Raw genomic sequence first — 27,015 nt, 5'->3', positions numbered from 1 at the left:
CCATTGTGCCATACCCTAAAATAAACGGTTATGTACTTTATAGACTGCAGCATTTCTTAGCGGAGATTAACGTTTTATCAATTATTGTTAATTATTATTATTATTATTATCTCCAGCGTGTCTCTCATGCGTCTTCGTGTAGTGTAGTGTACTCATTAAAATTTTGCTGCGGTCTTAAAGGCCTATGAGTGATACACTTCCTTTCCTATCTAAAGGTAGCTCAGGACGAAAGTATTGTATGCTGAAGAAGACTTTCAAGTGCACCGAAGCAGGTTTCCAATGCATTTTGTCGAATCTGAACCACCCAATATCCTAGCACTTCCGGTTTATCTCGCGGGGATTGGAGAGAAAAGGAAAGTTCCTAAGAAAAAAAGAAGAATCCGAAGAGGGCATTAGTCATTTTGGCACGCTTTATTTCGAATTGTGAACATGCTTTTCACGGTCAGTATTACTGTTTGTCATTTTAATAAAACAACTCTCCAGGGCTCCACTGCGAAATGTATTTTTACATAGGTATTCGCTCACGTCCCGTGAAACCAGAACGTTCGTGGTGTAATGCGAGTTGGCTTCTTTGTGTTGTCGAAGTAATAAATCCGCGTTACTCAGTTGAGCATGAAAACGAACTAACGCGTCTATGGAATTTTCATTACACAACAAAACTGCAGTTTGAACAGGATCTGGGTCATAGTTAAGGAGTCTACATTTTGATTCGTAACCCAGGGCCACATACAAAACTCGTCTAACGAAAGTTGTTCAAGATATGCTTTGTAAATGGATGTCAAAGTCACGTCAAACCTCGGAGTGGTTAATTTACTAAAATGACCTCTTGTGTGGTGTGCAACAAAAAATTTACACCTGAGCGTAAAAGGCTCTTAAATCTCTACTTACTCTATCGTTTTTCTTATTTGTATAATAATGCATGTTTCTTTGAATAATCTTTATTCTTTTTTTCCCATTGTTTTATTGTTGGCGCATACTGCTCTTATTGTAAATCATCTTGTATCTTTGTTTTAAAGGGTGCCACTCCACTATAATGGTCGATTGCATCGTTTTATGAATAACTGTTAAGACACTTGTATGAATGAATAAATAAATAATGAGGATAATTTAGCATTGGGTATGGATATATGTCTCCCATACTAAAGCAGCTACACTTCAATTTCTATTTGAAAAAGTTAATGACCAAAATTTTTAGACATTCGTAGTAATGGCATTCTTAAACAGAGAAAATGGTGGGAGCCCGTTAAAATACATTTAATTTTGTCAAGGTACTGACAAATAGGGGGGAAAAAAGTTTTACACGGTCTTGTCCTTCCACCTCTGCAAATACAAATGCATAAATGATCCTAATTACTAATTAAGACCACTGCATTACACTGTTGTTTTGATAGAATTGTAATAATTCTAGACAAGCCATAGTTCCGTACTTTCACAAATTTATACATATTCTTTCATATCTCAGAAATTACACCATTGTTTTTGCTGTCTGGTATTCTCCATTTGTGGATGATGTCACGGTTTTGCTTGTCACCATATTGGAGGACAGTTTTCTTTACATCTGTGCGTCAAGAAACATACCTGCTGTATTTCTCTTCTCTTAGTCATTTGTAGCATGAAAAGGTTAATTTCACCATCATCACCAATCAGGGAACTGAGACAGAGAAGTTGTCAGAAAGGAGGAGGGCTATGTGGTTTCTGTGGTTCTCCAGAGCTGACTTGAAGGAGACCAGCCTGTCATATGTTTGAGTTTGTTCACGCCACTTAATCTCCGATAGATAAATGAATCCTAAAGTTTTATTTCGATAGTTAAGAGATTTCACTGCTTGTTGTTTCATGTTTAGTTTATAGATTGCGTTAGTTCCCCGTATATACGCTGAACCAATATTAGGTTTGTTCTTATCTTAAATTATAACTCATTCTGTATCAAACAATAGCAATGGCAATATAGACATTCTAACATTTTGATATTCTACATATCCAGTACTTGATCAAATTTACCTTTTCCATAATGACTGGAATATTTGGGGTATTTGGTGGATACACAACCATTACATCCCGTACCCATCCATTCGTAAAATAGTTGTGTGCATCTAGACCTTTGAAAGCTCTGGTGTGTAATCTGGGTGAGTGAAAATAAAAGGTAGTTTACTATGTCTGCATAATTAGTCAGAGAAAAGCTCAGGATCTTCAAACAACTTTTTGTCACTCATAAGATTCTATACCAGCAATCACTGCAATTTTTGCATCATACATGGTTTTATCGGCAGGAGAAAGCTTATTTGCTTAACTAGTGTACGACACAGATGTATATGCAGAACCTGCCATGTTGATGCCTTGGTGGTGTTTGTCCTCCAAGATGGCGGCATAAACAAAAAACACATGGGATCAGCGTGTGGTCGGGAACTCTCCATTGTGTGATTGGACAATGACTGCCTCATTGTGGCACTTAAGATAACAGATCCCTCTAGTGTATTACAACAACATAATGAGGCACTCTCCAGTGGCATTTATGTCAAACCTTTCCTGCTAGTAGGACTAAATGGAACGGTCCTCAAATGGTTTAGGTCCTATCTGGAGGAAAGGAGCTACTTTGTAACCATTGGAAGTGCTCAATCTCAACAAATGGCAATGACCTATAGGGTCCCTCAAGGGTCACTTCTTGGACCCCTCCTATTCAGCCTGTGTATGCTACCCTTGGGCCAAATTCTTCAAAACTTTTAATTTGGACTCTCATGTAGATGACACACAGTTATATTTAGCAGTGTCTCCAGATGACTACAGTTCAATTGAGGTTTTGTGCCACTGTCTAAAGCAAATAAATAACTGGATGAGCCAAAATCTTCTGAAACTAAATCACAACAAAACCGAGACAATCGTTTTTGGGAATTAAGAAAAGAGAATTGCAGTTGGTAAACATCTGGACTCTCGATCTTTAAAAACCAAAGACCAAGTCTGTAACCTTGGTGTTCTGATTAATTCCGACCTGAGTTTCAACAGTCATATAAAATCAATCACAAAAACTGCCTTCTACCGTCTGAAGAACAAATCTAGATTGAAGGCTTGTATCTGTCAAGCAGACCAGGAAAAGCTGATCCATGCTTTTATCTCAAGTAGACTTGACTACTGACTGGACTCCCAAAAAAGACCATTAAACAGCTGCAGCTAATTCAAAATCCTGCAGCTAACCTTCTGACCAAAAAAATGCGGTCAGAACATATAACTCCAATCCTAAAGTTATTGCACTGGCTTCCAGTCAGCTTTAGAAGAGATTTGAAAGTTCTGCTACTAGTCTCTAAATCACAAAATTATTTAGATCCTGAATACATGAAAAAATGCTTATGGAATACAAACCAAGTAGAGCTCTGAGATTGACTAACTCAGGTCAAATAGTGGAGCGCAGATTCCAACGCAAACATGGTGAAGCAGCATTTAGCTATTATGCTGCACACAAATGGAATAAAGTTGCCAACAGAGGTGAGGTCCGACCAAAATGTGAATGTTTTTAAATCCAGGTTGAAAACTTCTTTTTCCCCTCATGCTTTTTAGAGTATTTCCACTTTTAATTCATATTACAGTAATCCCTCATTTTTCACGGTTAATTGGTACCAGAATCACCCGCGAAAAGTGAAAAACCGCGAAGTAGCGGGGATGTACAGTGAAGCAAATGAGTATTTGAACAACCTGCTATATTGCAAGTTCTCCCACTTAGAAATCATGGAGGGGTCTGAAATTTTCATCGTAGATGCATGTCCACTGTGAGAGTGATAATGAAAAAAAAAAAAAAAAAAATCCAGAAATCAGAATGTATGATTTATTTGTGTGATGTCATTGTCATGTTGAAAGACCCAGCCACGACCCATCTTCTATCCTCTGACTGAGGGAAAGAGATTATTCCCCAAAATCTCACAATACATGGCTGCGGTCATCCTCTCCTTAATACAGTGCAGTTGTCCTGCCCCATGTGCAGAAAAACAACCCCAAAGCATGATGCTACCACCCCCATGCTTCACAGTAGGGATGGTGTTCTTGAGGTAGAACTCATCATTCGTTTTCCTCCAAACACGGTTCGTGGAATTATGACCAAAGAGTTCCATTTTGGTCTCATCTGACCAAAAAACTTTCTCCCATGACTTGTCTATATCATCCAAATGGTCATTGGCAAACTCAAGACAGGCCTTGACATGTGCTGGTTTAAGCATTGGAACCTTCCGTGCCATGCATGATTTCAAACCATGACGTCTCAGTGTATTACCAACAGTAACCTTGGAAACGGTGGTCCCAGCTCCTTTCCGGTCATTGACCAAGTCCTGTCGTGTAGTCCTAGGCTGATTCCTCAGCTTTCTATGGATCATTGAGACCCCACGAGGTGATATCTTGCATGGGGCTCCACTCCGATTGAGATTGACCGTCATGTTCAGCTTCTTCCATTTTCTAATGATTGCTCCAACAGTAGACCTTTTTTCACCAAGCTGCTTGGCAAGTTCTGTGTAGCCCTTTCCAGCCGTGTGGAGTTGTCCAATTTTGTGTCTGGTGTCTTTGGACAGCTCTTTGGTCTTGGCCGTGTTACAAGTTTGAGTCTTACTGATTGTATGGGGTGGACAGGTGTCTTTATGGAGCTAATGACCTCACACAGGTGCATCTGATTCAGGAAAATACATGGAGTGGAGGTGGACTTTTAAAGGCAGACTAAGAGGTCTTTAAGTGTCAGAATTCTAGCTGATAGACAGGTGTTCAAATACTTATTTGCAGCTGCATCACACAAATAAATCGTTAAAAAAATCATACATTTTTATTTCTGGATTTTTCTCTTTAGATTTCTCTCTCACAATGGACATGCACCTATGATGAAAATTTCAGACCCATCCATGATTTCTAAGTGGGAGAACTTGCAATATAGCAGGGTGTTCAAACACTTATTTTCTTCACTGTATGTTTATGTTGGTACCAGAATGTTTAAAATATGTAAACAGTTTTTGTACTTTGCATACTTGAGACAAAAATTGGTATTTAGTTAAATCTTTAATTATTAAACGTCATCATATATACAGTATATAAATGTATAACATAATTATATATTCTAAGACTTATTGTATTGTATCAGTGTATATTTACCATTCATCTCAGACCTCTGGTGGAGGTGCCGTTTTGGTACTAGAATGTTTTATCAACAACATTTATACTTTGCCCACTTAAGACAGAAATTACAACACTACAAGTGTCTAGTTAAACAATAAAATAACATTTTTATTGCAGGTCAGAAAGTTACAAAGAAAACGCGTGTTCTTCTTGTGCAGCACCAAATGCCCATTGTTGAGACATTACTTCAGGTGCGCAGCTGTTGCATCACTTCCATTTCGTAAAAAAACCCCCACAATGCACTGAATCCACGATAGGTGATTGGCAAAGTAGAAAGGGATTACTGTACTTGCACCGTACACATGTATTTTGTCATTTTTTCATTGTTTTTATCCCATTTTAAATGTTTTATCTCTGTTTTCAAATGCTTTTAATCATGTAAAGCATATTGAGTTACCTCGTGTATGAAATGCGCGATAAAAATAAATTTGCATTGCTTAGTAGATATTTGTTGTAAAATAACTTTGTGAAAGAACACACAAAGGAACATTCAGAATTCTGTAGAATCTTTTTTTTTTCCTTTGAAACAATTATGACCTCTGAATAGATAACTACAGTATTTTTTTTTCTTTGTTTTCATCCATCCATTCTCAATACCACTTATCCTTATTCAAGGTTGAGGAGTGCGTCCTCTCGTAGCTGAGTAAGGGCGAAAAGTGGAATAGGCCCTTAAGTGGTTGCCAGTCAGTTGCGGGGCACATACAAAAATGGACAACTGGTTGGACTCGCATTCAGAACATCACTAAGTGGGGAAAAATAAACTTAATATTTTGTTACTCAAAACAAACAAAGAAAGTAAGTACAGTGGTGCCTTGGTTCTCGAACACAATCCATTTCAGAAAACTGGTTGAAAACCAAACCGTTCAAAAACCAAAGCATGTTTTCCCATTACAATGAATGGAAAATGAAATAATGCGTTCCAACCCTAAAAAAATAATTTTTTTAGGTTATTTTTTTTAAGCTTTTCCTGATTAAAAAAAACTGCATAGTTGAAATAGATATACAGTTTAAATACTTTATATAATTAAATCATTTAAGAAATATATTTAGTTTTTGCTAAAAATGTATGCTTTAGCCTGGAGGAGTATGCTCGGCTGGGAGTGCATTGCCCTATCTGTAGCTACTCGACCCCCAGCCTTGTAAACCTTTTTTTTAGTAACAAAAGTGCAAAATAACTTTAAACAAGCAATAATGAGGGGAATTTTTTTTTTTATTTGCACAGAAAGTACGGAAAATGTAAAAAACAATAACTTCCAACTAGAGGTAGGGTTAATGGAACAAAAGAAAAAGGGAATCCAAAACAACAGTTTTAGATGTCTTTGGTGGGCGTGGCTCACCCCTTTTTCACAAAGAACGAATCTGTTTTTACCGTCTTTTAAGCACTTTTCTGAAATGTCTCATAACATCATTAAATTTTGCAGTGCTCTGCAACATTCAGCTTTATTCAGGTGATGAAGTTCTACAAAATGATGGATGTCGTTCCATTTAGTGTAGGTAGCTTTAATATCGGCACTTGAGACACCCTTCCTGCCTTCAGCTCCCTCAGACGACATCTCCTCCCTTCCTCGCCAACACTATTCCCAGCTAACTGCTGCTCGTTCACGAAAATAAGAAGCAACTTTTCGACTTCCTCCAAGATCTGTGTTCTCTTCTTGGTCAACACGGTTGCTCCTTTAGCAACATCACTTGTGATGTTCAGTTTCCCTTACAGCATGCGTTTGGCTCAGAGATTTTATTTCTTTTTTGAGGACAAAATCAAAATGTTGTTGACAAAATATCCAGAATGTCCTTTGAGAGGTCATGATAGGAATTGCCATCCCTCAATTAATGGATTGAGTTTAACATTTATATTGTGATTTAAAGGAGAAATCAATGTCAAAATAGGTGTCATATCAGATTTTATACTATCATACCATACCTTATTCCAATTAACATTTAGTAGTGCTTATTGCTAATCAATCTCATGGCTTATCAAAATTAGGACAATAAATAAATTTAAAGGAAAAAATCCCCCCCTCCAAAAAAAAAAATATATATTTTGTGGTTCACTTTGTTTTCCATTTTTACACCGAAAGTGTATGATTTTATGTCTTGTTTACTTGTCTTCTAGAGCGTGTTCCGGACTTTGGGGCAGGGACTAAAATTCAGATGTATCCACCACAGTCCTACACGGAGAAGTCCTCTGATACCTATTGTAATAGAGCAAACGGTCAGTGAAATATCCTCCTGCCCTAAAATACATTGTTCCATTTACTTCCACAGAGATAATGACATAGTAAAGTACCGTCATTTCTTGTGTATAATCTGTCCTTATGTATAATGCGCACCCCCAAAGCTGACCTAAAAAAAAAAACAGGAAAACCCTTTGACCAATGTACAATGCCCACCACCAATTTGCTGCTGTCCATATGCTCGAAATATTTGTATTGTACTTTTGTTGTTTGTACTTGTATTGTTTTTTAAAAAATGTCTGTACAACAATCGTAATCATTTTTATGCATGTTCTGATGGAGCAGTAATATACAGTGTAGAAAATAAGTATTTGAACACACTGCTATATTGCTACTTCTCTTACTTAGACAGGGTTCGCACGCGGCCCTAAAAGTCCCTAAAAACCCCTAAATTTTCGAAGGTGCATTTAGGGGCTCCTAAAAGTCCTTAAAATCCGCGAAAACCGGTCAAGCCCCTAAAAAGGCCTTAAATTTAAAAAAATCAAAGGGAGGACCTCTACCGCCAAAATTTTCCCCCAAAAATAAATTAATCTTTTATTTAAAAAAAAAATAGCGATTCGTCTGGCGTCTAAAACAGCCGGAAATTGTCAACAGAAGTCACCGTGTTGAAAAATAGTCGCCATCTTGTCGATATTCCATTGTTTCCGTGAGTAGGCATTTCACTTCGTCTTCGTTACGACGTAGCATAGTTCTTTCATCGATCCAACTTGTATCACGGGGAAGTGCATTTTTCAAGAAGCTTGGGTTGAAAGTAAGGAGTTTGGGAGCTGGGTTCGTCGAGAGCCAAAAGATCGGCACATGTTTTACTGCCATCTGTGCAAGCAGAGTTATCAGCTTGAAAAGATGGCCGTCAAAGCGCTGGAGTCCCACCGGAAAAACAGGAGACACGCTGATTTGGCGAAGACTCTCTCATCTTCCGTTGGTATGAATCTGTTTCTAAAATATCAAGATAGTGAAGCATCAACTTCAGGCAGTGGTACTAGCAGTGCATGCGAACTAGGGATCGCAAAAAACCTCTGACTTTCATAACCGGTTTTAACCGAACAGCTGTAGCAAAAAAAAAAAACCATTAACTGGTTTTAAAACCATACCATTGTGGTGTTTACATAATACACCCGCGGTACCTCGAGTTGGGGTGCGGGGTTCCGCACGGACTGTTTTTGTTGTTGCTCTTCCAGAGTGACGAGTTCACAGAGTTTCCCCCGTTATGCGAGTCGTGTTTTGATGTCTGCCAATAAAACAATTTTTTTTCCTGTGTCCGACACTCCGCCTCCGACTCCTTTTCTCCGGCGCTACACCATCGATCTTTAATTTGCTCCGCGGTAATGGGGTAGTTTGTATTCAATATTGACAAACAAGCTTGTTGAATGTGGCTTTCAACAACGCACTCGTGTAAGTTAAATTTTTGTTTTTTTTTTTGTAAAAATGTTTTGTTAACATTCTTCTTTCGGACTTTCAGAAAGGGCATGAAAGTATACCGAGCGTTTCCTCGATGCCATGTTTTATGTTTCTTTGATTTAACTGAATGTTCTTTTGAGTCCAACTTTACTCTAACAGCGAAACTTGAAAAAGTGGAAATGATGTTGAAAAAATAGTGCAATGTGGAGTACCGGAACTGGAAGAAATGATTGGAAATTTTCACCGATTTCGAAAGTCCGATTACGGTTTTGGTTTAAAAAAAAAAAAAAAAAAAAAAAACCGAAAACCGGTTATAACCGGTTATTTGTAACCGGTTGCGATCCCTAATGCGCACCTACAGTTGTCCAGCCAGAAGTCAGGCTTTATGAACATAGTTCAATACATGAAGACGGACTCGTTAAAGGCAGAGATCGTGTGAACTTTAAAAGTGATCTCCAGCCATTACAGTTACAAATCTTGTGAAAATAATTCAAAAGTGTTTGCAGTTATGTTCCCAGACAGTGACATTGCTAAAAACTACCACTGTGAGGAAAGGAAGACTTCGTACCTGGCTACATTTGGCATCCCTGCCCACTTTTCATCTCTACTGCCTCAAACCCAAAAAAGCCAGAATCGAGACTGACATATCTACGCTCATTGTGAAGGCTGACAGGCTGTGTGAGGAGGCAGAAGAAAAGAGGAATCTGAGGTTTATCACCGAGGCCAATGCACTCAGACGCAGAGCAAAGGACAGGAGAGCCATTTTGGCACCTCTGCAGCAACAAATAGAGCAGGGACTGGGTAGGCTCAAGGAGCTAGAGTTGGGGTGCTGAGACAGACATGCAATATTAGTTAGAATCTGTTTTTCTGTAGACTAATATGAAGACATTGACAATGGTCATATCAATGAGAACTACCACAAGGGGCGACAGGTGATCACTGTCATAGGAACTGAGGTACTGGAACATTTGATGAACCAAGAGCGGTTGATGGCACCATTGGGTGAGTCTTTTTTCCTTACTCTTGATTTCCCACGATGGCCCTAAATTTTTTCCGTGTCGGCCCCTAAGAATGCCCCTAAAAAGCCCTTAAATTTTTTGGGTCAGACTGAGTATGAACCCTGTGGAAGGACACCGTTCTAGGGTCCCACCCAGGCAGTAACACTCTGAAAAAGCTTTTTAAGACTGTGGCCACAAGTGAGAACACGCCATGTAAATTCGGCGGCAATAAACACAGACACGGGCATGACTGTTGCGCTGCATTTAGAAAGAACTGTCGCCACTGTGGGAATGCAAATCATTGTGCCAAAGTCTTTATGAAAATGGGCCAGGATATGCGACAGCTACACACAGCAGACACTCAGGTGGAGGATACGGCAGACTTGTCATGTAGGCGCACATATACACTGCAGAGAGCATAGGGGCAGTTGAGGGATAAGGAAAAAAGTGGTTCATTAACAAAATGACGGGAGTGTCTCAGAGGTGCCAGCTGGATTCAGGGGTAGCATGTGATGTAATGAGTAGAATAAATGTTAATAATTGGGTGTAGAGAGACTGATGAGCTGGTCATACAGGATCACAATTAAAAACTCTTAGCACTCATGCAGTGGTGTAGGGAGGTCAAATTGAGGCTGAGTTTGAAGAAACTGCAATTCATAGTCAGAGAGGTTAAGTTCCATGGGCACACTGTCAACAGAGGGGATCAGGGCGGACCCTGAAAGGATTCGGGCGGTCCAGGAGATGCCACACCCTGAAGACGCCAAAGCCGTTCAACGATTCATTGGGTTTGTGATGTATCTGGCAAGATTCATGTCACACCTCTCTGAGGTGTGCGAACCATTGCGTAGACTGCTGGACAAGGACATCCATTGACACTGGCTACCCAAACATGATGCTGCAGTGGAAGAGATCAAGTGGCTCGTGACAGCTCTCTCGGTTCTGAGATATTATGATTTGGTCAAACCAGTGGTAATACAGAGCGATGCGTGTCAGAAGGGGCTTGGCTGCTGTTTGCTCCAGGAGGGTCAGCATGTGTGCTACGTGTCACGGGCGCTGACCCCAACTAAACAAAACTATGCTCAAATAGAGAAGGAATGTTTGAGCATCATGTTTGCATGTCAGCAGTACCACTACTACTTGTACGGGCGTGCAGAGGTCACTGCAGAAACAGACCACAAACCGTCTCCATCTTCACAAGGCCTCTCCTGACACCCACCAAGCGACTCCAGCGTATGCTGCTCATGCTCCAGGCATATAATCTTCAAGTGGTTTACAGGCCGGATCCTGATATGCATATCAGCGACACCCTGAGCAGAGCCACCGTTCCGTCACAAAGAGCTGACACAACATACATGACATTGACCATCTGCAGTTTACAGGGTACACAAGAGGCTACTGAACTGATAAATCAACCTGATTGTCTTAATGTCACAAGACAGAGGCTGGTCCACATAAGAATGCACACAGAGGCTGATGAGAGCTTGAAGGAGGTGGTTCTCCAGGGTTGGCCAGATTGCAGGGATAACACAGCCCTCGTGGTCAGAGAATACTGCTCAATCAGGGATGAGATCAGTGCACAGGATGGTGTTTAAAACCCAGAGGGTCATAGTGCCAAAATCATTACGTCCAGAAGTGTTGAAGCGCGTAGATGTCAGCCATGCCTGCTACAGACAGGCTAGGGACACACTATACCGGCCCAACATGCACAGTGAGATTATGTGAGCCAGTGTTCGGCGTGCAATGTACGCACACAAACAGCAGCAGGAGACAATGATGTCACACGCACTTCCTGTCAAATCATGGCAAATTCTCAGCATGGATCTGTTCAAGCAAAAAGGCAAAGACTTCCTCATCATTGTTGATCATTACTCAGACTTCTGGGAGATTGAGCTGCTTCCAGACCTCTCAGCAGAGACTACAGTGCTGAGGTGAAAGGCGCAGTTCACCCACCATGGACAACCAAATCGAATAAGAACAGACTGTGGTGGTCAGTTCGACAGTGAGACGTTTAGGCGATTTCGCAAAGGAGTGGGACTTCGAAAATGTGAAGTTCTCCACTAGACATCCAAAGTCAAATGGAAAGGCTGAGTCTGCTATGAAAATAGTGAAAAACATCTGCAAGAAGGCAGCCAGTGCGGGTGATGACGCATGGCTGGCCATATTACAGTGGTGGAACACACTTTTTGAAGGGATGCACAGTTGCCCTGCACAGAGGCTGATGTCGCGAAGGCTGAGGACACCACTCCCATTTGCTGACACACTCCTGGAGCCAAGAGTGGTCACTGTGGTCCAAGACAGGGTAAGAGTTAAACAGTAGGCAGCCAAGCTCTGGTATGACAAGTCTGCCAGAGACCTACCTGAACTGTGTACTGGACAAGACGTCAGGATGAAGCCTCTGCCTGGGGACCGGACAGGCGGGTGGCGAAGAGGTGTCTGTCTAAGGCAGGTGGGCCCCAGATCATATTTGGTGGATCTTGAAGGGGCACTGTACTGCTGCAACCAGCAGAGGGGGACGTTATCGGGCATTACCCAGAACAACACAACTCATCGGGGTGCAACAGCAATAATCTGGTCCAAACAGGTGCTGTGAGGGACATCAGAAATTATGTAGACACGAGGGGCTCCGAGAGTGATACACAGTGGTGAAGTTGCCCGGATAGGCCTTGGCATGGCCCATCACTGACAACGTCACCCCCATCACCAGTCGTCGAGTGCAGGACAACCAGTGGTCGGCTGGTTTGAATGCCTAATAGAGTAGACCTTTAAGCATAAGCTTGTTTTGTCACTTGTTTATTTGGTTCCACTTCTTTCCCTTCTCAAATAAGTATTTGAACACCTGAGAAAAACATTTTTAATATTTGGTACAGTCGCCTTTGTTTGCAATTACAGAGGTCAAAAGTTTCCTGTAGTTGTTCACCAGGTTTGCATGCACTGCAGGAGGGATTTTGGCCCACTCCTCCACACAGATCTTCTCTAGATCAGACAGGTTTCTGGTCTGTCACTGAAAAAAAGAGTTTCAGCTGCATTCAAAGAAATCCTATTGGGTTTCGATCTGGAGACTGGCTAGGCCAGGCCATAATCTTGATATTCTTTTTACGGAGCCACTCCTTGTTTTTCCTGGCTGTGTGCTTCGGGTCATTGTCATGTTGAAAGATCCAGCTACGACCCATCTTCAATGGTATGACTGAGGGAAGGAGGTTGTTCCCCCAAATCTCACAATTCATGGCTGCGGTCATCCTCTCCATAATACAGTGCAGTCGTCTCCCGGTGGATCTTTAACTTCCTGACCGGCAGGACACAGCAGGTGAGGCTGGGGGACACCACCTCATCACCCGCATTATCACCACTGGGGCACCCCAAGGGTATATTCTCTCCCCTCTGCTCTTCTCACTCGACACAAACGACTGCACCCTGTGCTATCCAGCTGTCAAACTCCTGAAGTTCCCAGATAACACCACGGTCATCGGCCTCATCAAAGACTGCGATTAGTCTGCGTATCGACAGCAAGTGGCGAGACTGGAGCTTTGGTGTGGTCAACACAACCTGGCACTGAAGACTCTAAAGACTATTGAGATGATTGTGGACTACTGGAGGCATCCTTCTCCACAGCTGAGTAAATATATTTTGCGGAGACGATCGATGACGTTATTGATCGAAATTGGCAAATTACGACATTAAGCTGAGCTGACATTTAACCGAGCATCATAAAATTTTTGGCCAATACTGATCAAGCTAATCAGATAGGTCTTGTCTCGTCAAAAGTTTGTTATATTCAAAATGTCAACGTTTTAATTGTCTGTAGTAAATTACTTTAATCTACGAGTAATTAGCCTAGTTGAAAAAATCCTTAAAACATTGCATCAAAAGCCCCTATTTTGACATCATTCTGTTTGCAAAGGTCACAAGACTGTGAAGTAACACCATCTGCCCTTCAGGCAAGAGGGCTTAAGTTATCTCACAACTTATGAAGCCACTGGCGAGCATGGTCCCTTACATGTGAGTGAGCCAAGCTTTTGTTAATAATGCATTGCTACTAACTACAACTGTCAGGCTGTCTCATCAAAGATATGTGTCCAGATTCATTTGCACCCATTAAACTGCCTTGGAAAAGTAGTCCAAAGGCTGTCGCGAGTTTACCAGGTATTCAGGTAGGTAGGTGCTAGCACAGGTGTGCCGAATGTGTCGATTGCGAAGGTACGATTGGTCAACCCCGTGACCCAAAAAAGACCTCATCCTATCAACTATCCCGTCGCTTCCTCTTAAGTCATGCACATGCGCGACACGGTATCTAGCTGCGCAAATGGCCCTATGTCAGAATTAACAATCTCGTCAGTGAGTTACCTCCAATTTTTATATCCGTGTTTTCTCTTAAACTTAAGAAAGGGTATAAAAATGAGTGGGGTAGCAGGATCACGCGAGAAGAGAAACACTTTCCACTTTTATACGGAATGTGAGGAGTATTTTACCACATCACCCTTACTGATGAACATTTGCAAATGTGCTTGAGGCTGACTGTAAGTCTTATTCACTTCAATGCAAGTCATTGTAGTAAACTTGGGTCATGACGAAAAAATTACATTATGCTGTGTTGTGCAGGATTTGAATTTTAGCTCACTGGTATATCTCTGCGCTCTCAAACCTGAGACACAGTCTAAATGTATTCAGCAGCAGAATGAACAAATTCAAATTGTGAAATTCCCCATAAAAACTGAAAAATATGGTATTGAATATTTTGATAGAGAATGCATTTGGGATTAGCACAAGAAGAAAAAGAATGCACGGAGCCTACAACTCAGGGTTGGGACTTTGAATGTTGGGACAATGAGAGAAAAAGCTCAAGAGTTGGTTGACATGATAATTAGGAGAAAGGTTGAAATTTTGTGCATCCAAGAGAGCAGGTGGAAAGGTCGTAAGTCTAGAAGTTTAGGAGCAGGGTTGAAATTATTTTACCATGGGAAGAGAAATTGAGTAGGGTTATTTTAAAGGAAGAGCTGGCTAAGAATGTATTGGAGGTGAAAAGAGTAACAAATCGAGTGATGGGGCTGAAATTTGAAATTGAGGGTGTTATGTATAATGTGATTATGGTATGTCCCACAGGTAGGGTGTGAACTGGAGTTGAAAGAGAAATTATGGAAGTAGTTCTGAGGATCCCAGACAGCGAGAGTGTTGTGATTGATGCAGATTGTAATGGACATGTTGGTGAAGGAAACAGGGGTGATGAAGAAGTGATGGGTAAGTACGGCACCCAGGAAAGGAACTTTGAGAGACAGATGGTGGTGGACTTTGCAAAATGGATGGAAATGCCAGTAGTGAACACTTTTCTGAATCTGAAGGAGGTTACTGACTGTACGGGATTGGTAGGGGAGACTGTAGCTCGACAGCATAGGATGTTGGTATGTAGGATGACTGGTGGTGGAGAGGACGATGAAGAAGATAAAGGTAGAGCAGAGAACCATGTAGTGGAAGCTGAGAAAGGAAGGTGAGACAGGCTCTCGATGGACAGGAGGAGCTCGCGGAAGAGTGGAATATTACAGCCAAGGTCATTAGAGAGACAAGCAGGAGAGTAGTTGGGGTATCTTCTGGTAGGAAAGGGAAAAAGGAGACTTGATGGTTGAACCCCAAATGACAGGAATTCGTACAAGGAAAGAGGTTAGCAAAGAAGAAGTGGAACACTGAGAAATGAATACATTGAGATTGACGTAGGGCATACGTAGAGGTGGTGAAGACTAAACAAGAGGCATATGACGACCAGGACAGCAGATTAGACACGAAAGAAGGAGAAAAAGATCTCTCCAGTTTGGTCAGACAGAGGGATAGAGATGGGAAGAACATGCAGCAGTTAAAGGAAGACTTTGTCGAAACTAATAGGAATGGGAGCACACATTAAAAGTTAGTAGATGAGGGTTCAGTGTTTCATTTAATGCCAGAGTTATCCACAGATTTCACCAAGAAACATCTCTAAATTAGAAAAATATTATCGAAATTCCTCTCTCGCTCAGACATTCCAATGAGCCGGGCTGGAAAACTGACATCCAATCAACGTTTGCCACGCCTGCAGTGCTTCCTGTTGTGATGCCCCATTGCTCGTGGATACGTTTCACCGAACAGAAAACGTCGACTATCTGACATTTTGTGGATGATTTTTGTGAAAAAATATATTACAAACAAAAAATAAAAGTATCATGACGTACAATGTTGAAGCCTGAGCGCATGAGCCAGAATACACACATCTAACACTTGACGTGTTATAGACGGGGCGTGGCACTAACGACAAACAATAACAGTCCTATTATTTGGACCGTGGAGATTTGCTGCTTTTCTGATGAGTTGGTTTCGATATAGACATGATGCAGCAAGCGTGGCCATACTTTTTTCTCCCCCCCAAATTGTAGTTTTCAACCAGTCAGCCTCTCGCAAATGAATGGCAAGGAAAGGGGTTTAGGGGGGGTTTCACGCGCGGATTGCTGTAAATTCTAACCAGGAAGTGTTGTGTGCTCAGAGCCAACAAAGTGACTATAACAATGGGTCGATGCTCCGTGCTATTACTCCTCCTGCCATTGAGTAAACAAAACAAAAATAACAATGTTCAAGCGCTTGAGGCAGAATACACACACGCGGAAGTCGACGTGTTGGGAGGAGCGTGGTGTTGACGTCGAACAATAACAGTCCCATTATCTGGACGCCAGAGATTTGATGCTTTTTTTAAGGAGTTGGTTTTCGATGTAAAGAATATAGGTGTCCAGACTTTTTTTTTTTTTTTAACACCATGTTGTACTTTTCAAGCAGCTAAGCAAAGTGTTGTGTGCTTACACGTATACGTCCATCCATCCATTTTCCTGGCTGCACAATAGTCGCAGGAATGCTGGAGCCTATCTCAGCTGCCAATGGGCAGGAGGCACGTTTACACACACGGAGACACGGGGAGAACATGCAAACTCCACACACGGAAGTCCGGGATTGAACACCTGCGCCACCATGCCGCCTCATAAAATATATTGTTACTTATACAGTATTAGCACAAGAGGGTATAACTAAGCAGCTAATAACCAGTAATGATTAGATGTGTGCAAATTTCCCCTGCTGGTGAACGAGCCTCAACTGTGGCAGCCACAGTTTTATCCTGTCAGATTAACTCCACGGGAGGTTAAAGAAGGAGAAATTTGGGTGCGTTTTCTCAGTTTTGTTGCACAACACGTCGGCATTTTGGCTTAGCTAGAATAAATGGTCTGTAATACCATGCTCCAGCAACATCAGGGGCGGAGTCAAGGATGTTTCTTCCGCGTTTGGTTGTGAAAGCTGGGACACATCCAGATTTTGCTTGGCTTTCAAAAATATTCTTTATTTTCATTTTTTTTCAATTAATGTCCAAAATATGTCGTAATAATATTACTTAACATTGGAGGGTTTATTGTACAAATGAATTTTGGGTAGAGTCTACCTTTAAGTGTGAATAGGGATAGAGATGGAAATGTGTTGACTGGTCCCAGTAGTGGGCTAGATAGAATACTTTCTTTTAAGTTGATGAATGAAGAAAATGAGAGACTGAAGAGTAGAAGAGGCAAGTTTGAAGGACCAAGATGTGGCAATTATTGGGAAGGGGGTAGTTAGAAAGGCAGTAGAGAGTATGAAAAATGGAAAGGCAGTTGGTCATGATGACATACCTGTGGAAGTATGAAAGTAATTTGGAGAGGTGGCTGTGGGGTTTTGACCAACTTATTCAACAGAATACTAGCGAGTGAGAAGATGCCTGAAGAATGGAGGAAAACTACGAGTTCCCATTTTTAAGAACAAAGGCGATTTGCAGAGCTGTAGGAACTATAGAGGAATAAAGTTGATGAGCCACAAAATTAAGTTATGGGAAAGAGTAGTGGAGGCTAGACTCAGGACAGAAGTAAGTATCTGCGACCAACAGTATGGTTTCATGCCTAGAAAGAGTACCACCTTGAGGATGCTCGTGGAAAAGTACAGAGAAGGTCAGAAGGAGCTACACTGTGTCGTTGTGGATCTAGAGAAAGCCTATGACAGAGTACCAAGGGAGGAACTGTGGCACTGCATGTGTAAGTCTGGTGTGGCGGAGAAATATGTCAGAATAATAGTACAGGACGTGTGCGAGCAGCAGAACGGTGGTGAGGTGTGCCGTAAGTATGACAGAAGAAATTAAGGTGGAGGTGGGACTTGATCAGTTTTCAGCTTTGAGCCCCTTCCTGTTTGCTATGGTAATGGATAGGCTGACAGATGTGGTTGGACTGGAATCCTCTTGGACCATGATGTTTGCAGATGACATTGTGATCTGCAGTGAAAGCAGGGAGCAGGTAGAGGAAAAATTAGAAAGATGGAGGCACACACTGGAAAGGACAGGAATGAAGATTAGCCAAAGTAAAACAGAATGCATGTGCGTGAATGAGTGGGATGGGGGAAAGAATGAGGCTCCAGGGAGAAGAGATAGCGAGGGTGAACGACTTCAAATGCTTGGCGTCAACAATCCAGAGCAATGGCAAGTGTGGTAAGGAAGTGAAGAAACTGGTCCAAGCAGGTGGAACAGCTGGCGGAAGGTATCTGGTGTGTTATGTGACAGAAGAGTCTCTGCTAGGATTAAGGGATGCTTAGTTAACAGTGGTGAGGTCATGATGTACGGATTAGAGACGGTGGTACTGAAGAGACAACAGGGAGCAGAGCTGGAGGTGGCAGAAATTAAGATGTTGCGGTTATCACTTGTAGTGAGCTGGTTGGATAGGATAAGAAATGAGCTCATTAGAGGGACAGCCAAATTTGGATGTTTTGGAGACAAAGTTCGAGAGAGCAGTATTCTATGGTTTGGACATGTCCAGAGACGAGAGAGTGAGTACATTGGTAGAAGGGTGCTGAGTATGGAGCTGCCAGGCAAAAGAGCGAGAGGAAGACCAAAGAGAAGGTTGGTGGATGTTGTGAGGGAAGATATGAGGGCAGTTGGTGTTAGAGAGGAAGATGCAGGAGGAGGACTTGGAAAAAGATGACACGCTATGGCGACCTCTAATGGGACAAGCCAAAAGGAAAAGAAGAATAAATCCGTCAGGCGCATGGTTCTCCATGGCCCCCATACACCATAGCCATATTGCGATTTTTGTACCTTCACCCTTCTACCTGTCAATAAACCTTCATAAAATCCACGTTTACGTTTCGGCTTCCTGCATCTGAGTCCTACCCTCTGCCTCGTTGGTGATAAAATCAAGTTTAATCTCTGCTCATATTCTGGTCTTTCACAGTGAAACACCAGAATATAATCACTGACGTTTTTCAGTATTTGAGTGGTCTTCAACAAAGAATAAGATGCATAACTGTTTTTCTCTTGCTTTATTCAGATAGATTTTAATAGTAGCAGGTTGTTGTGTAATGAACAATACACACACTGCCAGGTTGAGAGACTGAGGGTATTACAGAAATTTGTGGTTACATGCATGTTGGATGTCGAGTTACAATTAAACAATGTAAAAATGTTTTCTAAAGAAAGGAAAAAACGACCTAGCTACACTAATTCTGAAATGTACAAAATCAGAACAATATTTTTTTGGGAGGGAGGCATCATGTGGCACAGGTTGAAGCAGGAATTGGGTGAAGGTCGAGATGGGCCTGGCTTTAGTTGGAGGCCAAATAAAATTGAAAGAGATCAGTCCAAGTTAATTATAATATTATTATTATAATATTATAATTATAATATAATCAACATTACTTAGGCTATGTAAGTAAATGTTATGTGTGGAAAAAAGAAAAAAATTCTCATGTATCGTAATGTATATAAATTATAATGGATAGTGAAATGTTTTTCTGCGAGGAAATGGGGGATCCCCCCAAGTGATTGTGATTGATACAATGGAAATGAAAGGACCTGGGAGAATGACAATATGCAGAGGCAAAACACTAATGATGATTGATATCCAATGGTGCAACTGATTTTTAAAATTCAATTTTCCAATGCAGGTGTTGCCTTGGTTCTTTGGAAAAAAATAATAATGCCGTGGCCCTTAGGGTTATAATTTGTGATTTTTGGACGCTTCCTACTGCTGGAATTTAGCTTTAACAACAAAGTGGCCCGTTGCTTCTGTGTGATGTAGGCTGTGCCAAGTCCAACTGTCCCCATTTCCCCCTTTTAACCACTCCTGGTTGAATACAAACCAGTTGTTAAAAGCCAAGTTAAATAAAAATGGGCGAGGGAAATTGTCTTGAGTTCAAATCCAGCATCCATATAAATTCTCTCGGCTCTGCAGTGTTCAGTACCTGTTCATGTAGAGACATACATATAAATTATTTTGGTTTCATGCTAAACCATTCAAGTAATGTACATTGGAAAGTAAACAATGTTTTACAAGAATGCGAAACTGTACGGTGAAGAAAATAAATATTTGAACACCCTGCTGTATCGCAAGTTCCATCATTGAGGGGTCTGAAATGTGCTGGTTTTAGCAGGGGAGCCTTCCGTGCCATGCATGATTTCCAACCATGACGTCTTAGTGTATTCACAACAGTCACCTTGAAAACGGTGGTCCCAGCTCTTTTCAGGTCATTGACCAAGTCCTGTCGTGTCGTCCTGGGGATATTCGACACCTATCTAAGGATCATTGAGACGCCACGAGATGATATCTTGCATGGGGCTCCACTCCGATTGAGATTGACAGTCATGTGTAGCTTCTTCCATTTTCTAATGATTGGTCCAATAGTGGACCTTTTTTTACCAACCTGCTTGGCAATTTCTCCATAGCCCTTTCTAGCCGTTTGGAGTGGTACAATTTTGTCTCTGGTCTCTTTGGACAGATCTTTGGTCTTGACAATGTTCCAAGTTTGAGTCTTACTGATTGTATGGAGTGGACAGGTGACTTTATGCAGCTAACGACCTCACACAGGTGCATCTGATTCGGGATAATACATGGAGTGGAGGTGGACTTTTAAAGGCAGACTAACCGGTGTTTGAGGGTCAGAATTCTAGCTGATAGGTGTTCAAATACTTATTTGTATCACACAAATAAATCGTTAAAAAGTCATACATAGTGATTTTTGGATTTTTCTTTTTAGATTATCTCTCACAGTGGAGATGCACCTACAATGAAAATATCAGACCCCACCATGATTTCTAAGTGGGAGAATTAGCAATATAGCAAGGTGTTCAAATACTTATTTTCTTCACAGTATACTTCATTTTTTTCTTTTCTGCTTCTTCATTTCAGGGGAGAGGAGAACGAGCTTATGACATATATTCTCGCCTCCTTAGAGAGAGGATCATTTGTGTAATGGGTCCAGTAAGTGTCCTCCCTTACTGATATTGTTTCAATGTTTTTGTCTTGTAATACACTTTCATGATCATGATTGTGTATTGTTAATGCCCTCTTCATTTACCGCCCACTCCAAGATTGATGACGCTTTGGCCAGTCTGGTTATTGCCCAGTTGCTTTTTCTTCAGTCAGAAAGCAACAATAAACCAATACACATGTACATCAACAGCCCTGGTAAGCAATCAGATGTTTTCAAGTAATTATGACATGGCAGTGGCATTAAGAGTACTGTTTTTGTTCTTTGAATTTTACATTATGAGAAAAGTAGGCCACCATAAAAAGGAAAACTTTTTGTCGCGGTGGGGATATATGGAATATACTGTATTTATCACAACTGTTTCGTGTGAGATGTATAAAATGACAAGTGAGTAACTTTTGAGTATAAATCATGTTTTCAGTTGCCATTCATAATGGTGCGCTTCTCACAGTAAGCAGCACATTCTCCTGTCGATCCAGAAAGTTCCCATGCATGTTCATGTTTTTGTCTCAGCTGCTTCAGATGAGGAAAAAAGGAAAAAATTTCTTCTTCACGCGTTCTGTGGGAGAATGCAAGTTTCTCTTTGTGCCTGTTTCTTGGCCCTGCTGATAAATCTGAGAACTCACACTTGGCTGGAAAGCGTAATTTGTACTTTTATAAGCATCTCCTCTTGATTGGTTGGCAGTGGAAAAGTAGTGGGCGGGAAGCCAGTTTGCCATCCTTGGTTTCTCATTGGCCCGAACTGGTTCGAACAAAGGAAAAGGGCAAGGGCTAGCTGAAGCCACCCTGTAGCTGAGGATGTTCAGAGAGCCAAGAACCAAGAGCAGGTGGAAGGCAAGGGCTAAATACCTAGGGGGCGTTTTGAAGGGACAGGGCGTGTGGAGAAGACCTAATCTTTCAAAATCAGCTCTATTGGCCAAGTGTGTAACAACACAAATGAAATTTGTCTATGGCAGTCGCTGCTACAATTTACAATTAATCTTAATCAATTAAGCCCATGTTTTAAAAATCACATATTAATCTAAAATGCTTCCAACTTTGTACTTTTACTTACTCATAAGATGGTGCCTATATCCGTGTGGACGCCTCGAACACGTGCTCTGTAGTACTCTTTGTTTTTGTCTTTTTCGTTCGTCTTGAGAAACATTACGCGACTCACTGACCTGGGAAGAGTTGCACACCATCAGCGGAGTCTAGCCTAGACTTTCTTTCAACAACTTTTGAAGATCCGCTCAGTTTTATGCCGAAGTTACTCACCATGGCAGCGACTGTGGTTTTTGGTGCATGGAAATGAAGGCAGCATCATAGGGGAAGGTGAGCTGGGATCCAGGTTAAGCGCAACAGGAGAGGACACAAGATTCATGTTCTCGTTGATCAACCTCATGAAGCTATGCTCCCTTCCCAACAAAATGGACCAGCTTCATCTTCTGATATAGATATTAGCCCTGTGGTTTAGAGACCTGGCTTTGTGAGGCTTTCCCCGACAGAACCTACCGCTGCCCAGCTTCGTTCTACACCGCCCGGACCACGTTGGGGGGTCATTGAGAAAACAAAAGGTAGTGGGATATGCTTTTATATGAACGAAAAATGGTGCACGGACGTCACACACTGCACACACTACAGCCTGCTTTTAGAGTCGCTGTTTTTTTAACTACAAGCAGTTCTACTCGCTCTGTGATTTTACCTCCTTTATTCTTGCCAGTGTTTGTATTTCGCCTCAGACTAACACGAGTCCTGCACTGCTTACGCTTGCTGAACAAGGAAACAAAATTAAGAAAAAACACCCAGACTCACCCTTCATTATTACTCTGAGACTAACCAAGCTATACTCAACCAAGAACTCCCGAAATACAGGCAGCTTATCGACTGTCCTACCCAGGAAAATAACATTTTAGACCACTGCTATACTTCAGGAAATATTGTATACCGTGCCATACCTCGTCTAGCCCTGGGTTCCTCTGATCATTGTTTCATCTACTTAATACCTACGTACAGGCAAGTAGTTAAATGCGCGAAGCCTTCAACAAAATCAGTGAGAAAGTGGACCAATGATGCAAAAATAGAGGTTCAAAGCTGTTTAGACTGCACAGACTGGACACAACAGTCATCGCCCTCATCAAAGATGCGTCTGCGTATCGACAGGAACTGGAATGGATGGAACTGTGGTGCAGCTGACATGACCTTAAGCTGAATGCACTAAAGACTGTAAAGATGTTCGTGGACTTCAGGAGGTATCGTACAACACAGCTGCCCATAATGCTGTCTAAACTGCCTTATGTCAACTGTCGAGACCTAAAATGGTTGTGTGACATCAACTCCATCCTCAAAAAAGCTCAGCAGAGGGTGTACTCCTTGCAGCTACCAAGGAAGCAAGGCCTGCCACGGGAGCTGTTGAGAACAGTCCTACACAGTAGTCATCGAAACAGTACTGTGTACCTCCATCACACTAGTTTTATGTTACTACAAAAAATGACAAACTCCATCTGCAACGGACAATCAAAACTGCTGAAAGGATTGTCAGTTCACCCTCAAGGACTTCCACTCTACCAGTTGTAAAACGAGCAAGCAAAATCCTCTTGGACCCTCCACACCATGGTCACCAGCTCTTCCAGCTGCTTCCTACCTGCTTCCCACTACTGAACAATACAAATAAAACTAGCACACATACCAACAGCTTCTTCCCTCTTCTAATCAATTTCTTAAACATCTTCCAACCAACTTCTTAAGCAGCTAATTTACAATTAACTGCAACATGTTCATGTTGCATCATTTTTTTGTCTTCAGTTTTCACATTTCTGCTCGGCCATTACTATTATATATGACGCATTACTCGTTTACTCACTGTATCAGCCTTGGCACGCTGCATCATTTCATTTGCACATCTGAGGAGTACCTGCAGTATTTCCACAAACACCATTGTCCCAGATTATCACACTATTGTAACAGTCAATTTAAATTGCGTTTCGGTGCCTTTTGCACAAGGGTCATTGCACTGGACATTTGCAATCAGGCATCCAAACTGCTGTAATTATTAGTGGACTGAATCTTCTTGTACAATTGTCAAAAAAAAGGGTACCATAATTGGCAGATTACCAGAAACCTTGTATTCTTCCATGACTGTTCTCCCAATGTCTGTCTCAAAAGTATTTTGTCTCAATTGAATGTTTTCGTACTAGAGTGGCTCCAATGACTGGAGACAAATCTCTTGTTTGTTTTTTACATACTTGGCAATAAATATGATTCTTTTTTGGAGCTCAAGCATATATAATTGTCAAAAATTTGGTCTTGGCAAATCAGTTTTTACAAGGTGACATCAAACACAATGGCATATTCAGAAGAAACAAATTCCAAAGGCAGGTTATATAAACACAATTACAGTCATCATGGGATACATTTAGAATATTCCTGAAGGTTAGCTTCATTTATAATGAACTGAGATTTCAGTGTAATTTTATTGACCACAGGCAGTGTGTCTAACCACCAATGGTTGGAGTTGATCATGTTCCATTATTCAACAGATATCAATCAAGTTCTTCCCCCCTCAACAATACTGTACCAGTCATGAGGAAACTTACAATCACTATTATGCCGACAGATGATATAAACCAGGTTTCCCGTGTCCTTGTGAAACAATCGGGCTGGTTGATGTTCAGGAGGCAGGAATGCAACCGTTTGGCAATTCTTTGGGTTGCCATAACAACCAGGCCTTCGGTGTATCCGCTATTGTGTATAATTTCTCGTGTTTTCATCACCATGGCTTTATATTCTTGATTAGTTCATACCCTAGTAGAAAACAAAGTTGTACAGTGTATATGTGCTTTGGTAAGATTCTCAATTCCCCTAGGTGGTGTGGTGACAGCAGGCCTGGCCATATATGACACTATGCAATATATCCTTAATCCCATCTCCACTTGGTGTGTTGGTCAAGCAGCTAGCATGGGTAGTTTGCTTCTGGCAGCAGGGACAACGGGCATGAGGCATTCATTACCCAATGCCCGCATTATGGTCCACCAGCCATCTGGAGGTGCCAGGGTAAGAGATAACCAAATGTCACACCAGGACTAGGGAATCTTCTTAGCGATTAAATGTTATATGGTAATTCATCTTCTGTTCTAGGGTCAGGCCACTGACATCGCCATCCAGGCTGAGGAGATCCTCAAATTGAAGAAACAAATAAACAATCTTTATGCCAAACACACTGGGCAACTGCTAGAAACCATTGGTAGGGTACCGTAGTTCATCCACACTCATCCACACTCTTTGAATACAAAATAAAAAACTGAAACATCACACAGCATCAGTTTTCAGACCCTTTGCCGTGATCATATATTTAACTCAGCTGCTGTCCCTTTCTTCTGATCATATTTTGTTTTTCTACACCACGGGTGGCCAGCCAGTCAGAGATCAAGAACATTTTTTAGGAAAGTAAATTTATTTGTATAGCGCATTTCATACATGAGGTAACTCAATGTGCTTTACATGATTAAAGGCATTTGAAAACAAAGTGATAAAACATTTGAAACAGGATAAAAACAATAAAAATGACAAACTATTAAAAAAGACAGTTAAAACCAGTGGAAGTAATATGATCAAAAAGTGGATATATTCTAAAAAGCATGAGGAAAAAAGAAGAGTTTCCAACCTGGATTTAAAAACATTCACTCTTGGGGCTGACCTCACCTCTGCTGGCAACTTATTATACTTGTGTGCAGCATAATAGCTAAATGCTGCTTCACCATGTTTACTTTGGTCTCTGCGCTCCACTTTTTGTCTCATCTCAGAGCTCTACTGGGTTGTAATCCGTAAGCATTTCTTTCATATATTCAGGAGCTAAATTTTTTTGGTGATTTATAGACCAGTAGCAGAACTTTCAAATCTATTCTAAAGCTGACTGGAAGCCAGGACTTTAGGATTGGAGTTATATGTTCTCACCGCTTTGTTTTGGTCAGAACGCAAGCTGCAGCATTCTGAATGAGCTGCAGCTGTTTAATACTTTTTTTTTGGGGGGGGGGGAGTCCAGTCAGAAGACTATTACAGTAGTCAAGTTTCCTTAAGATAAAAGCATGGATGAGCTTTTCCTGGTCTGCTTGACACATAAAGACTTCACTCTAAATCTTTGTATTCTGTTTGTGTTTTACACAACTTCCCAACATCATTGGAATTTGGGTTTGTAAGTACTCTATTTTAGGGTAAAATTAAAAACAAAATCACCCTTTTACACTAACATACACCTTTCAAATGAAATATGATGGTCATTAGTTCTCGTTCTTTTTTTGCATATTACTATGTGATAAAATTACAAATCACGTCTGGCAAATTCTCAATCTGTGGATAATGTGTATGTATTTATCTTGTCTGTCTTCCAGAGAGTGTAATGGAGAGAGACCGCTATATGAGCCCCATGGAGGCTCAGGACTTTGGTCTTATCGACCTAGTCCTGGTTCACCCACCTCAAGCTGGTAAAGATGAGCCTGAGCTGGTTCAGAAAGAGTCTGGCATAGCAGCGAGTCACTCTGGAACCCTGGAGTCTCTAGAAGTAAACAGTGCCCCAACTGACACACCCAACCCCGCTCCTCTGACTAAAATTAACCATAAGTGACCAGAGCAGAGCTGTGCAAAATATGTATATCTTTTGGAATTATTAAACAAAAAAAAAAACAAAGTTTGAATTTTGTTCCTCCACGCCTATGTAGGACCTGTGCAGACATCATGCTACTTACATCACTGGATTTGGAATCTATGATTTTTTTTTTTTTTTTTTTTGTCTACAATAAGTACAATAGTTTATTAAGTGTATGGAATGTGTAATTTCTAGATAAAAATATATGGTCAACTGTTCCATAAAATGCATATCCTGTTTGTTTTTACCAAAAAATATGTGTTTATGAATTAAAGTCTGCGAACTTTGACCCTAATTTCTCTTAACTACAAAACGACTCATTTAGTGGGCGGACCTCTGACGTCACAAAATCTCA

At 41.2% G+C, this 27,015-nt stretch overlaps 1 protein-coding gene across 2 annotated transcripts; it reads left to right on the top strand.

Moving 5' to 3' along the window:
• On the top strand, window positions 1–26,802 carry clpp (caseinolytic mitochondrial matrix peptidase proteolytic subunit). Of its 2 annotated transcripts, none has more exons than XM_061846080.1 (7): window positions 1–441; window positions 7,247–7,345; window positions 20,959–21,030; window positions 21,141–21,237; window positions 24,885–25,072; window positions 25,157–25,262; window positions 26,407–26,802. In XM_061846080.1, the coding sequence occupies exons 1-7, from the start codon at window positions 430–432 to the stop codon at window positions 26,637–26,639; spliced, it is 807 nt and encodes a 268-aa protein (XP_061702064.1). In that variant the 5' UTR covers window positions 1–429; the 3' UTR covers window positions 26,640–26,802. The 2 variants fall into 2 exon arrangements, with proteins under 2 accessions (XP_061702064.1, XP_061702066.1); XM_061846082.1 differs by lacking the exon at window positions 1–441 and adding an exon at window positions 13,662–13,759 and having other exon boundaries at window positions 7,241–7,345.
• The last annotated feature ends 213 nt before the right edge of the window (window positions 26,803–27,015 follow it).

The sequence above is a fragment of the Syngnathoides biaculeatus genome, chromosome 16 (assembly GCF_019802595.1).
Source record: "Syngnathoides biaculeatus isolate LvHL_M chromosome 16, ASM1980259v1, whole genome shotgun sequence".
In the NCBI taxonomy this organism is placed as follows: Eukaryota; Metazoa; Chordata; class Actinopteri; order Syngnathiformes; family Syngnathidae; genus Syngnathoides; species Syngnathoides biaculeatus.
The sequence above is the reverse complement of the archived record's forward strand: the minus strand, read 5'-3'. Positions and strand labels throughout refer to the sequence as shown.

Coding starts and splice junctions, on each gene's coding strand:
- clpp (XM_061846080.1), top strand. Junction 21,238..24,884: donor CATGTACATCAACAGCCCTG/GTAAGCAATCAG, acceptor CAATTCCCCTAG/GTGGTGTGGTGACAGCAGGC. Junction 25,073..25,156: donor AGCCATCTGGAGGTGCCAGG/GTAAGAGATAAC, acceptor CTTCTGTTCTAG/GGTCAGGCCACTGACATCGC.